We start from the raw sequence: 15,212 nt of genomic DNA on the forward strand, positions 1-15,212 counted from the left end.
GTAATAGTAATACAAGTTTGGTTGTTTGCAAATTTACAAAGCATTTCCAAAATACAGCCCTTTTGCTCTTGGTGTCATTCATTTGCCCATTTGCAGGATGAAAATCAGTGAGTTCTGAAAGTGGTGAGTGACCTGCTGAGGTCAGAGGCCAGATTTTGTATCTGATCTGTATCTTGTAACTCCATATTTCTCCAGGCTGTGGGAAAAGAGTCCTGCATGGAAGTGCTGAGTGTGAGTCGCAGTAAACCTAAATGGTAAAATGACAAGTGTGGACGCGGAGGGTGTGAATCACCTCTATTGCTGAGACTGTGACTCGGACCATGCCCCTCCCCCCTGGGTCTTCAGCAAGTGGGGGGATGAAGCAGTTCTGTGAGGCTTGTGACTGAGACCCACGATCCTCTGGCATCAATGCATCCCCCTGCTGATATCGGCCCGTGGTTTCCTCTGTGCTCTTTGATGTAAGTGTCAGGGGTGTGATGTGCTGTGTATGATTGTTTGCATTTTCCTTGATTATGTAAACTGGTGGCTTTGCCAAGAACTCTCCATGCCCCGAAGCTCTAAGCTGGGTCCCTGCCATTGGCTGATTTCATTCCATTTTATTGGGAGGCGTATTTTTCAAGTGGCAGAGCAGTGATAACTGGCAGTGACTCTTGGGCGTGAGGCACCTGCAGTTCAGGGGACCCCCCCAACTCATGACAATGACAGCGGATGAGTTGGTTTTCTTTGTGAATGGCAAAAAGGTAAGCAGCAGCTGAGCATTCCTCTGGTTTCCCTGCTCCCTGGGAGGGATGTGTATCCTTTGGAAAAGGCTCCTTCTTGTTCTCTCTCTCTTGTGTTCTCCCTTACTTGTTCACCTTTTTCTCTCTCTTCCTTTGGAGCTGTGCTACATCTGGAATAATCTTGGGGAAGCGGACCTTCTCAGTGCTAGAACGCAGTCAAGATATTCATGGGGCAGAGGAGTGGTGGGGAGGGAAGCAAGAAGAAACGTGTCAAGGTGTCTCTGAGCTCCACCTGTGCTACCCTGCCCCTTTTGCAGTAGTAGAGACACTGACATGAAGCTGAGAAAGGTGGGCAGGGTTCTAGGTGAGACTGGAGGTCACCCACTACACCTCTATTTCTGTGTTTAGGCAAATGTATCTTAAGGCTTTTGTTGCTTTCTTTACTGAGAAAAGGAGCAGGAATGTGTTTTTTTGCTAATGTGAAAGTATGAGATGTACTCAGCATTGATTCTTTAAAAATTTTTTTTATTAAAGTATAGTTGATATACATTGTTGTTTCAATTTCTGCTATATAGCAAAGTAACCCAGTCATATATGTGTATATATATATACGTGTGTGTGTGTGTATGTATATATATACGTATTCTTTTTTTCATATTATCTCCCATTATGTTCTATCACGAGAGACTGGATATATTTCCCTGTGCTGTACAGTAGAACCTTATTGCTTATCCATTCTAAATGTAATAGTTTGCATCTACTAACCCAAATTCCTGTCCATCACATAGCTTTTTTTTTTTTTTACATATATATGTATTTTCTTTTTCTCACTTTATGCTATACCATGTTCCATTACAAGTGACTGGATGTAGTTCCCTGTGCTATACATTAGGATCTCATGGCTTATCCACTCCAAATGCAATAGTTTGCATCTATTAACCCCAGATTCCCAGTCCATCCCACTCCCTCCCTCTCCTCCTCGCCCTCCCCCTTGGCAACCACAAATCTGTTCTCCAAGTCCATGAGTTTCTTTTCTGCGGAAATGTTCATTTGCGCCATATATTAGATTCCAGATTTAAGTGATTTCCTATGGCATTTGTCTTTATCTTTCTGACTTCACTTAGTAGGAGAGTCTCTAGTTCCATCCATGTTGCTGCAAATGGGATTATGTCATTCTTTTTTATGGCTGAGTAGTATTCCATTGTGTATATATACCACTTCTTCTTAATCCATTCATCTTTTGATGGACATTTAGGTTGTTTCCATGTCTTGGCTCTTGTGAATAGCGCTCAGTGAATATATGGGTGCATGTGTCTTTTTCAAGGAAAGTTTTGTCCGGATATATGCCCAAGAGTGGGATTGCTGGGTCATATGGTAGTTCTATATTTAGTTTTCTGAAGTACCTCCATACTGTTTTCCATAGTGGTTGTATCAGCTTGCATTCCCATCAACAGCGCAGGAGGGTTCCCTTTTCTCCACACCCCTTCCAGCATTTGTTATTTGTGGACTTATTGATGGCCATTCTGACTGGTGTGAAGTGCTATCTCATGGTGTTTTGATTTGCACTTCTCTAATAATCAGGGATGTTGAGCATTTTTTCATGTGCTTATTGGCCATCTGCGTATCTTCTTTGGAGAAATGTCCATTCAGGTCTTTTGCCCATTTTTCAATTGGGTTGTTGGTTTTTTTTGCTGTTGAGTTGTATAAGTTGTTTATATATTTTAGACATCAAGCCCTTGTCAGTTGCATCATTTGAAACAATTTTCTCCCATTCCGTAGGTTGTCTTTTTGGTTTTTTGTTTTATGGTTTCCTTTGCTGTGCTTTGATTCTGATGTTTCATCAGCAGAAATGGAACAGCTAACTTGTGTGAGGATGTATACTGACATCTTGTGGCAAGCTACAATTTTTGTCTCATAAAGGGCATGTTTTCGCCACCGCACATTTAGTTGTGCGTATAAATATCACAAATCTCTTTGATACAAATTGTCCACTTGGATTAACCTCACTGGTACACAGGGACCTAGGGAAGGTAGGGATGGGGTGGGGCAGAGGAAGTCTTATGATGTGGGTACCAGTCCTGGTGGCACTGGAAGGGAGAGAATCTTTGCAAATGTTAAGGCCAGTGCAGGGAGGGTGGGTGCAAGTACACGACACCATCACCCTCGCCCTCTTGCCCTCCCTACACCACCGCTGAGGTGCTTGCGTCTGCTTCAGCTCCCCACTTGGGAATGAAAGGGACAGGAAAAGGGTAGCTGCAGTGGCACGTTGTGAACAGCTATGTGGACAGTGTGACTGATGATTGTACTCAGTCATCAAAGAGCAGGTTTATTGGTTTTGCAATATTGGCACTTTTGAGTTGAGAAACTGGGTGGCTTTGGAAACAATTTTCAAGAACTAAAATGTGCTTCATAGGACGTCTGGTGCATTGTCAGTGTGTGTTTGGCTGACTAGCAGGGGAATTCCATGAGGCATTGCAACATGGATGCTTCCAGGACTGCTGGATTCAGTTCGAGTGGCATCACTGGTGACACTAGGGGAGGGGGCCAGCCATGCTCTTCCTGGTGCAGGGTTATCTCTCTGTGCCAACTTCCTCTCAGGATTGGCCTCTGGCAGCAAGCCAAGAGGTAGGGCAGAACTTCCGCACTGGTGATTCTAAGACTTTTGCAGCCCAGAATTCCAACAGAAAAAAAGAATTCCAACAGCTTTGTTACATACAGTAATCACACTGTAGAAATTTAAGAAATAGTTGTTGAATTGGCTTTCCAGACGTATTTCATACATTAGAGGCAGCTTTCTGCGGCCTTGGCTAAGCAGCTGGATTCACTGACTGCCAAAGCAAAGGCTTAGGGGTTTGGTTATTTATTAAGCCATCAACTTGTGAGGGACAGTACAAGCTTCTGCTCTTAAGGGTGGTTTGCTGGGATGCACCAAAAAAAAAAAAAAAGAATATTTCAAGGTACATCTGGCTCGGTGAAAATTGTTTCCTCATGTATTTTATTTTCACCTTAGGAGAGCAATTTAAAATTTTTAGATGGTATCATCACATCAAACCCTACTCTCTCTCTCGAAGTTTCTACTCCTGCCAGTTTGTGTGTGTGTGTTTGTGTGTGTGTGTTTTGTCTTTTGAAGGCCACATCTGTGGCACATGGAGGTTCCCAGGCTAGGGGTCTAATTGGAGCTACAGCTGCTGGCCTACGCCAGAGCCACAGCAACACCAGATCCGAGCCACATCTGCGACCTACACCACAGCTCACGACAACACTGGATCCTTAACCCACTGAGCGAGGCCAGGGATTGAACCCACAGGTTCCTAGTCGAATTCGTTTCCATTGCGCCATGACGGGAACTCCCCCTGCCAGTTTCTGTGCTGAGTATCTGTGCTTTTGATTTTAGAAAATCTTGAGAGTCTGCCTCTTGAGAATCTGCTGCAAAAAGGTGAAAGCTGGGCTACAAAAACTAGACCAAGCAAGGGAATTCCCAGTCCAGTAAAGGCAGCTGTCAGTTTGTTCCCAATTCGATTCCTACAATGTTCTAGATCTTTTGTTGCCAGATATTGTGCAAGGCATTTTCAAGGAAGCTGCTGGAGCTTGGTGCCTCACTCTTAAATATGAGTTTCCCACTCTCCTTGTTCCAGACACCTGTCCAGGACTCTGTCTTCACTCACTGTGGTCCCGGAGAGGGTGTAGGATGCAAATGACCAAATACCTCGAGGGATGCAAATGACCAAATACCTCGATGGCCTTGGTGGCTGTAGTTTTGACATCATCTGGTCTAGACTCAGAGTCAAGGAGAAAGAGCTGCCTGGGGTTTTGGTTTCATTGAGGTGACCGTCCTTTGGGAGGGCAGGATTCTTGTTTCTCCGAGCAGTCTCTCTCTAGTTAGTGGAGATGGGGACACCTGGATGAGTCTGGGAAGATTGGGCATGTAGGGGCAGCTGAAAGGGTCCAGGAATGACCCCCACAAGAAGCAGCAGTCAGTGAACCAACACCCCCCCACCCCCCACCCGTGTCCTCAACATTTATAAGGTCCTCCTGAGTCTGAGTCTGCTGGTCATACATGCCCTAGAGGAACAAAGTCTCTAAGACCAGGCACTTACTGTTTGGGAGCTGCTGAGCTAGTTGGGGAAGTGGACTGTGATTAGGTAAAGTACCATATTCCAAAAGGTATTTCACAGGAAAATCTCCCCATGAGATGCTCTTCTTAGATATTCTTAGACCACTCTGTAGAGTGTTGGCACATAGTAAGTGTCCAATTAATGTGGACAGAATGAATGGATTAATATTAAAATTCTGAGGAATCCTCTACCAAAGAAATTCATTTTTCGAACTTTGTATTTTAAAATTATTTTAAATTTACAAGGAAGCTGTAAAAATACAAAGAAATCTTTTTTTTTTTTTTGTCTTTTCCAGGGAAGCACCCATGGCATATGGAGGTTCCCAGGCTAGGGGTCCAATCAGAGCTATAGCTGCCGGCCTACACCACAGCCACAGCCATGCGGGATCCAAGCCACATCTGCATCTTACACCACAGGTCATGGCAACACTGGATCTTCAAGCTGCTGAGCAATGCCAGGAATCGAACCCTGAACCTCATGGTTCCTAGTCATATCCGTTAACCACCGAGCCAAGCTGGGAACTCCTTTTTTTTTTTTTTTTTCAAAGAAATCTCACTCACGTTCAATACCTGTGACTATTTTGCCACATTTGCTTTAACATCTTCTCTTTATGTATACATGCATATGCTAGATACATGTGTATGGATCTGTACCTATACAGAGATATATTAGCATAGGAATAATTTTATATATTTTATACAAGTCATTCATTGGAATAAATACGTAAAGTATATAACTTTATTTCTGAACCATTGAGGGTAAATTTCAGCTATCAGGCTTCTTTTATCCCCTAATCTAAGAATAGTATATTCTTACAGAACCCATAATCTATTTATCAAAATCAGGAAACCTGGTATTAATGTGTCACTCTTATCTAACCTACAGACTTTATGCCGCAGTGGTTTAATTTTCCCAATAATGTCGTTTATGACTTTCTCCCTCCCATCCCAGGACCCAGGATCATGCCTTGTAGTTAGTTGCTATCTCTCTTTAATCTCCTTTAATCTGGAACAACTCCTTAGCTTTTCTTTATCTTTTGTGACATTGATGTTTATGAAGAGAACAACCATAATTTTTTAGAATGTCCCTCATTTTGCATTTGGGTCATGCTTCCTTATAATCAGATGCAGAGTCTGCATTTTGGGCAGGATGCCAGGGAGGCGACATATCTTTCTTGAAGATTATATCGGGCAGCATGTTACCAGTTTTCCCCATTATTTGTGATATAAACTTGGTCCCTCAGTTAAGGTGACGTCTGTCAATTTTCTCCACTGTAAAATTACTCTTTTCCCCTTTGCTATTAATGGATAATCTGTGAGAAGACCCTTTGGGATGATGTAAACACCTTGATTCTCAATAAGAATCCATTGATGATTGCAGCATCCATTGATGATTCTTGACTTGACTGATTATAAAATGGCCAACCATATTTATTAGTGTTCCCTGTCAGCGAGAACTTTCCTTTCTCTCCTGATTTTTTTTTTTAATTAATGGTCAGTTTGGACTTAGGAGTTTTAATTCTGTTTATAGAATTTGGGTTATAATCTGTTACAGCTGTTATTTGTTTTGATGCTTGAGTTTTACTAGAACAGTCTGCTTAACCCAGCAGTTCCTCAGCTCACTTTCCCACAGTGTTTTTCCTTTGGGACACCCATTTCCTGTGGTCCCCTGGTTCTGTGGAGTTTTCTGGAGCAAACACTGTAGCCATGCCATGCCATGAGAGTGGCATGGTCATTCTTGGCAGGAATTCAAGGAAGGTTGGACCACTTGTGGCCGGGGTAATATGGAAAGCCTGCTAGAGAAGTATTTGGGGTCTTCTGATAAGTTAAGGAGCAGGTGGAAGTGGAATGGAGTGGCCAAAGGCATAGAAGTCATTGAAGTACAAAGACCAACTTGGTAGGGAAGTAGGAGGGAAAGAGGCTGAAAAGGATTGGGGACACATTGAAAAGGGCCTTGAAAGATAGCCTAAGGGACGTGGATGCTACCTTGAATATGGGAGTGGGGGGGTGTCAGTGAAGGCACTGAGTAGGAAACTGCTGGGATAAAGGGAGAGCAGCGGGACAGGAGGAAGGAAGATCTTGAGGGGAGGGTGATAAGCTGAGAAAGGTAATAAGGATCTTTACTTTGTGCATTTATGCTTTCTTCTCTAAGAGAAAAGAAATGACTCCTTGTGTGAAACTTGTAACCAAGACTTTGAACAAGCCAGACATGTGGGGTGTAATCATAAAAGAGCATTAACTTGACCTTCCACTTTTCTGTAAACTTTATTTAAGCAGTAAGTTCTGGCAGTTTCATAACCTTTTGGATTAGTCAACAAAAAAATCCTATTGGCAATTATCAGTTGCCAAACACAGCCTCAGTTGTGTTTGGGTGTCTTAAGCAAGTTCTGCTTAATAAGTGCCAGTGTAAGTTGGCTGCCCACCCCTGGGGTGTTCTCATGACATGGGCGATACATTTTTCTCGGAGCCTCCAGTTTTGGGAGGGCCACTGGACACAGACACTGATGGAGGCCCCATCACCTCCCGTAATCAGTCTTTCAGGAATCACTTAATCACTCCCAACTGAGCTGTCTCTCTCATGTGTGACCTGCACTAGGTCCATGACCAACACGTTCCCATCCTTTGCTTTTCCAAACTCCAGGAGTGTGCACCAGCCCTTACACTATAATTCTTCCTCAGCCTGACAGGTCAGCCTCTCTCTAGCTTTTAGGTAAGCCAGGCCACCACATGCACTGCCGCATGTTGGCTTTACACAGAGGGCTGCAGAAGGCCCTGGTGAAGTTTGAGGTGTGAGGTGTGAGGCAGGTGCCTTAGTGGGACTCATAGGACAGGTGTCTCTAAAGAAAGTCTTACCACATGTTCTCTCCCATTAATCGTCTCTCACTCAAACCCTTTTAGCTTTGATGATGCATGAGGGGAAGGGAAGCAGGTTTGCATAGATTTCCTTTGATGATTTCCATCAGGAACTGGCACTCAGCAGACAACCTTTCTGTTTTACTGAACATTCTGTTCGTGGACCTTTGGTTTGAGATTTTGCCTCCCTTTCTACCCATTTCCGTGTTCGGGTTGTTGACTGTGGTGCCTACAGTACAGCAGTTCAACAGGCCAGCAGATGGGCCATCCACTGCCTGAGAGCGTATGCTCTAGGCAGAAAGCCAGAGGTCTGCACGCTGCCGCTCTCGGCTGTCCCTGGCATTCACAGATGCGATCCAGCAGCTGGAAGTGAGATGCCGTGTTTGGTTTGAAGGGGACTTTGCCTTGGTCAGCCCAGCATGGCAGGTGCAACACCTCAGTGCTCTGTGGTGGGTCCCAAGCTGAGCAATGATGCAGAATTTTAGACTTGCTGAGTGTCAGTACCTCAGTTTGACTTGCAGCTCCTGGGTCCATCTTATTGGAATTGTCAAGAAAAATAGCTTACTTTTCACAATATGTGTGGCACATCTTCATTAACTCTACAAGTTCTTGGGTGAGACAATGGCTAAGTATACCTATGAGATAGCTTTCTTTTGTTTTTGTCTTTATAGGTGGTGGAGAAAAATGCAGATCCAGAAACAACCCTTTTGGCCTACCTGAGAAGAAAGTGTATCCTGACTTCACTGCGGGGCTGAGGGAGGGGGAATGGGGGGACTCATTCTTTGTGCCTCATGCCATTTGCTAGTGACTGGTCTGGAGGCTGTGAAGTGCAGAGGAAAGAGCACTGAATGGGTCTCTGGGCACCTGCTTTTTACTTGCAACCCTGTCACTTGGCAGCCGTGTGATGCTGGGAAGTCATTTGAGCTCTGCGGGTCTGAAATTCTCAGCTATTGAGGAGGAATATTATTCTTGGGAGTTCCCTGGTGGCCTAGCAGTTAAGGACTTGGTGTTGTCACGGCTGTGGCTCAGTTGACTGCTGTGGCTTGGGTTTGATCCCTGCCCAGGAACTTCTTCATGCTGTGAGTGTGGCCAAAAAACCCATGACCACCAAGAAGAATATTGTTTTTTGTTTTTTGCTTTTTTTTGTCTTTTTGCCATCTCTTGGGCGGCTCCTGCGGCATATGGAGGTTCCCAGGCTAGGGGTCTAATCGGAGCTGTAGCCACCAGCCTACGCCAGAGCCATAGCAATGCAGGATCAGAGCCATGTCTGTGACCTACACCACAGCTCACGACAACGCCGGATCGTTAACCCACTGAGCAAAGGCAGGGATCGAACCTGCAACCTCATGGTTCCTAGTCGGATTCATTAACCACTGTGCCACGACAGGAACTCCAGAATATTGTTCTTGATGTTCTTCAAGTTTCTTGCATTTAAGACTTTGGTAACACCAAGGTTTAGTCCTAGGCCTGTAAAACACACAGCTCCAAAAGGCCCTCATTAGCTGGCAAGCTTCGTGGTCATTCCCCTCCCCCTGCCAGGGGGACCAGGGCCCTTTGTTAATGGACCCTGCTCCTCCTGGCAGGCGGACCTTTATTAATGCAAGAATGGGCTTCTCAGGGAGCGTTTCTAGCTCTGCAAAGGTGGAGGGAAAGCGGGGGAAGGGCTATTTGTTGGGAAAGGGATGCCTGAGGTGTGAGCTCTGTAGCAGCACCACCCACTGTGGGAATGGCTGGCACTGGGAAGCACAGGGCAGGGACTCCTGAAGGAGGCTGGGGGTGCTGTTCTGCTCCCGGCCTGGGGAAGGCTCCTGTTAAGATCCTCCATCCCCTCTGTTCTTTCATCATAGGCAAGTGTTCTGAGACCCTGGAACAAAAACAACAGCAAAGATAAATTAGGAGCTAACACTGAATGGGCACTGACCATGTACTGGTGGAATTCAAGGTGATCTGTGAAGGTTATCTCACTGCTCCCTTCGACAGAGGAGGAAACACGGCTGGGAATGTTAAGGGACCCAGCTCTCCCTTATGTATTCTGGGCAAATGCTGGCAGACCTGGACTGAAGCCCAGAGCCATGGTCTAAACTTCCCACACACACTGGAAACTCTCTAGGGACTGTTGTGGAACGATGCTCATCCTGACCTCTGTCAACAAACTGCTGTGGCTCCCAGAGGTGGGGATGTCTGGTGGCTCCTGCCAGTGCTGTATTTTGGAATGACAGGGGATCATTTCAACACCCAGAGAAGTGCGCCAGGAACCCATGGACTTCCCATGGTTCTTTCACCCCCGCCAGATAGTGGTTGGCTCTGGTGTACTTTGTCCTGGATTTTTGACCTGGAGAGGGCAGCAAAAGGACCTGGTGGATTTTTTTTTTTTTTTTTTTTGTAAAAGCAGACCTATGAGGTGGGATCAGGAGACTGCGTGGAACTCTGTTTCCAGCCCATCTCCCTGGGCAGTCTGGGAAGAGAGGCTCCTTCTTAGAGATTTTTGGTATCAGGTTTAGTTTTCTAATAAAAGTTTTAAAGGTCCAACAGCCGCAGAAGTTCCTGACCATAGCAGTTGGCTGGTTTAAAGGCCAAATCTCAAATGAAATCCAGACTCAAAAGTTGGCATGTAAATCTGAAGTCCACATGGCTTGTTGCTGCTTGTGCTGAGAGTTCATTTGTGGGAGTTCTGGGCAAGAGAGAAGACCCAAACCTTGATTTCTGCCCTGGCTTCCAGAAAGATCCCCAGGCTAGCAGAGACCTCTAGACTCTGCTGGACTGCTTCTGTTCGTCCTCATGTGCCCTTGGAGTGATCTGAACTGCTGATCTCATGCCCAGACTAGTGGAAAAAAATAACTTACAATCTAGAATGCCTTCCTCAGCTGTGTGTTGAAAGAAGCAGCAGCATGGTGATGGAAGAGGCCCCAAAGCTAGAGTCAGATGACTGTGTTTGGGCCCCAACACTCAAGGTTACCTTGCAGGGCTCATGTTACATCTTGGGTCTCAGTTTCTTTCTTTCTTCCTTCCTTTCTTTATTCTTTTCTTCCTTCCTAATACTAGTTCCTGCCCCACCTGCTAACCACATTATTGTGGAGATCAAATAGATCCATGGGTATAATGCTTTCTAAGTAGAAGAGGCTTTGGTGTTGTTAGTTACTCATTTGATGTTGGAAATGAGGGGAAGTGACCAGAAGATAATAGCCTCAGCTCCTTCCGTCTTCAGCAGGAGGCTGGATGGCTTAAAAGCCTTGGGCCTGAGGGAGAAACACCAACAGAGCCTGGGAAGGAGGGCTCTGTGATTGCTGTCCTCCAGAAAATGCAAAGCATCGGAGTTTCTTTTCCTAGGTTTATGTAAGAGATGGCTCAAATATTGATTCTTGACATCAAAAATATCTTCATTTTAATATCCATTTATGCATCCTATGGGCTGGATATCCAAAAGCCTCTAGTCCAGCCCTGATTTTGGTAGCTGGATCTCATCAGCCCAAAAACTTTTGGGGGCCAAGGCAGACTCAGCAAGTCCCAGAACAGATCAGCATCTCGTTCTGCAGTGAGTGGCTTCCCCGCAAGCCCAGTGCCCCTATGAGGGCCACCCCGCAAGCCCAGTTCCCCTGCCCAGCATGACCACAGGGTTAGAGGGCCTGTCAGACTACACTTAGAAGAGCTCATTCCCAGATCTCCAGGACTAGAGAGCAGTGGAACCCCAGTGCTGGGGATGAGACTGGGGTGCTGGTGCCTTTCCTGTGCTGGGTGGTGGAGCTGGTCCCCTGCCCTGCCTCCTCGGGGTGCAGGGGGGGCCTCTCAATGGAAGGCCGCGTGAGCCTGATGCCTTCCCAGGTGAGGGCCTGAGTCTGTGTAAGGAGGGATGGCTCTATACTCCCAGCTCAGCCCGGGTACCTGCCAGCAGTCCAGCAAAGACTGTTGTTTTCTGAGTTCATGTCCCTTAACCCTTGACCATCCAGTGGGGCTGCGAGGGACCAAGCTGGGCTGTGGAGAAGGGGGCTGCGGAGCATGCACGGTGATGCTTTCCAAGTATGATCGTCTCCAGGACAAGATCGTGTATCCTTTGCCTGCTGGCTGGTCGCCCTTGTGGGAACTTTATGCAGAGCAAGTGCGTGTGTTCGTGTGTGTGTGCGTGTGCATGCGCCTTTGTGTGTATGCGCGTGTGCGCACACACATGTGGCTTTGATCGTGGTCAGGGACATTATGGCATGATATCTTAGTATCTTACTGGCTTATGAATATGGACAAGATTCTGAGCTGCTGATAAAATGACCTTTCTATGGAGTTCCCGTCGTGGCGCAGTGGTTAACGAATCCGACTAGGAACCATGAGGTTGCGGGTTCGATCCCTGCCCTTGCTCAGTGGGTTACCGATCCGGTGTTGCCGGGAGCTGTGGTGTAGGTTGCAGACGCGGCTCGGATCCCACGTTTCTGTGGCTCTGGCATAGGCCGGTGGCTACAGCTCCGATTCAACCCCTAGCCTGGGAACCCCCATATGCCGCGGGAGCGGCCCAAGAAATAGCAACAACAACAACAACAACAACAACAAAAAAAAGACAAAAAAAAATGACCTTTCTAAAATTCAGACTCATTTCACATCCCATGAAATCCTTCAAGAGGCCTCCATTGCCCCCAAATTAAAGTCCAGTCTTTTAGCTCAACATATGAGGCCCTTCACTTGGCCCCACTTTTCCTCTCCAGTTTTCTTTTTCTTTATGGGCCCAGCACTCCGTTCATGTAGAAACAGTTGTGAACAGCCAGGGCTTCAGGCCCACTCATTTCTTGGTCTTTACATAAGCTGTTTCCCATCTTGAATGTCCTTTCATCCAGGGCTTCTCTACCTGGCTAGCTCTTCCTAGCTCTTTAGGACTGGAAAAAAGTCACCTCCTTCAGGAAGCCCTTCCTGGGATTGGGTTAGGTGACCCTTATCTGTGCTGGTCCCACAGTCCCTTGTGCACAGCCCTCCTGAAGCACTTCCTGTAAGATGTTTAAATTACATCTTCACACTGGCTTCTCTTTTCTTGAGTTAAAGGCACGCTATTAAAGGGCAGATACTCTATTGTATTCACCTTGATTTCCTCAGCCCTTGGCAAGGTGCCTGGCATATGGCTGCCATTTAGAAACCGTTATCGGAGTTCCTGTTGTGACTCAGGGGTTAACGAATCCAACTAGGAACCATGAGGTTGCAGGTTCAGTCCCTGGCCTCGCTCAGTGGGTTAAGGATCTGGTGTTGCTGTGAGCTGTGGTGTAAGTCGCAGATGCAGCTCGGATTCTGCGTTGCTGTGGCTCTGGCATAGGCTGGTTGGCTACAGCTTCAATTGGCCTCCTAGCCTGGGAATCTCCATATGCCGCAAGAGCAGCCCTAGAAAAAAAAAAAAAAGGCGAAAAGACAGAAAGAAAAAAAAAAAGAAAGAAGAAACCGTTATTGGCTGTGTGTGTGAGTGAGTGATGAATAAAGGGGGGTGGATGTGGGGAAGCTCTAAGGGTAGATGTCCCAGGTTGCCTGGGGAGTTTCCTGTCCCCCTTCCCACAGAGGAGTGGGAGAAATGGAGGTGGGTAAAAGCAGGGAAGCAAAAGTGACAGGAGATTCTGAAACTGAAGAGGCTAAGGAGGGGCCCTGTGGAGAGAAGAGCATGAGTTGGAACTGGAGCCTTTCAGAAGTTCCTTCTTGACTCAACCTCCAGGGTCGGGTTAAGTAAGAGGAAGCTAGGGTGACCCTGGTTCCCATGCTTCAGCTCAGAGGCCTAGGGTGCCCTGATGTCTGACCCCATGGGTGCTGGAGGGGCTCAGGCTCAGAATCTTGGGTGTAAAGGTGAGGACACCTTTAGAAGGGACAAGACCATGATGTAGAATGAAGAGAAGGGATGCAAGACATCACAGATCCCCCAGACCCTCCCTCAGGTCTGCTCTGATGACCTGAGTAATCAATGGAATGACCTTAATCGGGGGTTCCAGCCACTTTTCTGCCAATGCCTGCCTAGCCCCCATCTGCTCCTTGCACCATGTTGCCGTGACGACTGTGGAAGGAATAGGAAGTACCAAGACGAGGCTGCATCCGGTGCAGGTAACCAGGGGCTCTTACCAAGGCTGCAGACTGGCTCTGCCTTGTTGGGCTGAGTGTCACTGCTGGGCAGAGAAGGCACCCTGGACCTCCTGTTCTCCTTGTTGGTAGTGAGGTGTGCGGTGGGGGGTGGCTGTGAGGCAGAAAGAGGAGGACTTGAGCTTGCAGCTCCCTCCTCCAGGAGGGCACCAAGAGAACCAAGGTGGTACCAAGAGAACCAAGAATCCACTTGGTTCTGGTGGCTGGGAAGGGCAGCTGTGCCAGAACTGGATGGAGGAGGGCTGGGGGCCTGTCCTCACCTTGTGCCCAAGTGTGCTTAGGAACCCCCTGCCTTCTCAGATTGAAGATTCCAAATGTTCTCTGCCCCTTGATAGAAGGCCCACCTAGTCTCACTCTTGCCAATGGTATTTCCATGGCACCTCTCACCTCCTGCCCACAGACCATACAAAGTGGGCTCATTAAAATGGAGGTGAGCAAGGGCTGAGTCAGAGAACTGAGACACACAGGGGTGTCACCAAGGCTTTCTTCCCTATGGCATCAGACACTCAGGAATGGATTGACCTCGGGATTGCTTCTGGGAGGAGCAGGTGGTATTCTGCGGGGTTGTGGAGAGAGGAAAGATGCTCCTAGCCTGGGCAGCATGGAGCCCACTTGGGAGCAGAGCTCTGTGGGAGGGAAAGGTGCCATTCCCAGTGCTTCTGATTTAGGGAGGTCTTTCGGACACTGCAGTCACAGGAGGTGGCCGAGCCACACCCTCTTCTTAATCTTCCCTTGGCCTTTGGAGGAGACCTGTGGCTTAGATCCTGCTGCCCTCCCTCAGGCCCCTTACGTGAATCTTGGAGCCAGGCCACCAGTAGAGCAAGCTAATTATACTCTTTGCAGGGCGTGGCTTGGACCAGTCCTGTGGGCTCCGCGTGGGTGGGGTGATCCTACCTCACTCCTGTGGCTTTGCTTCCCAGGTAGGAAAAGGGCAGATCGCTAAAGTTGTCCAACCTGCAGCTGGTGTGAGAGGGTTCATAAGGCCTTGTCATTTTCTTTGAAACAAATAGATGAAAGAAAGAATGAACCATTTAAACACAGGGATCCTGTCTCTACAGTCAGGCGAAAGCCCTCTCTTTCCAATGGTACTGATCCTTATACCCAAGGCACTTATTCTGGCTCCAGATAAGCTGTAGATTCCACATCCCCTTTGTCCATTTGCATTTTTCTCCTGGCTTCTCCTGCCTTGCTCATTTTCCTCCTATCTCCTTGCTCTGTCCGTGTGCAGCTCTTCCTCTGCTCAGTCCGTAATCATGGCCACAGCACCCCGGGCTCTGGCTTGGGCCCTTCCCCTATCCTCACACACTCCCTAGATGACTTCAATGCCATCTGCTACATGTGAATGCACTCATACAGGTATAGCTTCAGCTTTGACCTCCCCTCCAAGGTCAGACTCCTACTTCCAGCAGCCTACCTGGCATCACCAGATACAGGTCTATTCT

The 15,212-nt window shown here is 47.2% G+C and overlaps 1 protein-coding gene across 2 annotated transcripts in view; it reads left to right on the top strand.

Annotated features, from left to right (window-relative positions):
* Nucleotides 1-615: 615 nt before the first annotated feature.
* The window catches only part of XDH (xanthine dehydrogenase), a 65,699-nt gene continuing 51,102 nt past the window's right edge, over nt 616-15,212 (top strand). For both annotated transcript variants that reach the window (XM_047782338.1, XM_047782339.1), the window contains exons 1-4: nt 616-740; nt 8,358-8,415; nt 11,631-11,727; nt 13,626-13,734. In XM_047782338.1, the coding sequence (XP_047638294.1) occupies nt 693-740; nt 8,358-8,415; nt 11,631-11,727; nt 13,626-13,734 (312 nt within the window). In that variant the 5' untranslated portion in view covers nt 616-692. The remainder of the gene's footprint in view (nt 741-8,357; nt 8,416-11,630; nt 11,728-13,625; nt 13,735-15,212) is intronic.

Source organism: Phacochoerus africanus, chromosome 5, assembly GCF_016906955.1.
Source record: "Phacochoerus africanus isolate WHEZ1 chromosome 5, ROS_Pafr_v1, whole genome shotgun sequence".
In the NCBI taxonomy this organism is placed as follows: Eukaryota; Metazoa; Chordata; class Mammalia; order Artiodactyla; family Suidae; genus Phacochoerus; species Phacochoerus africanus.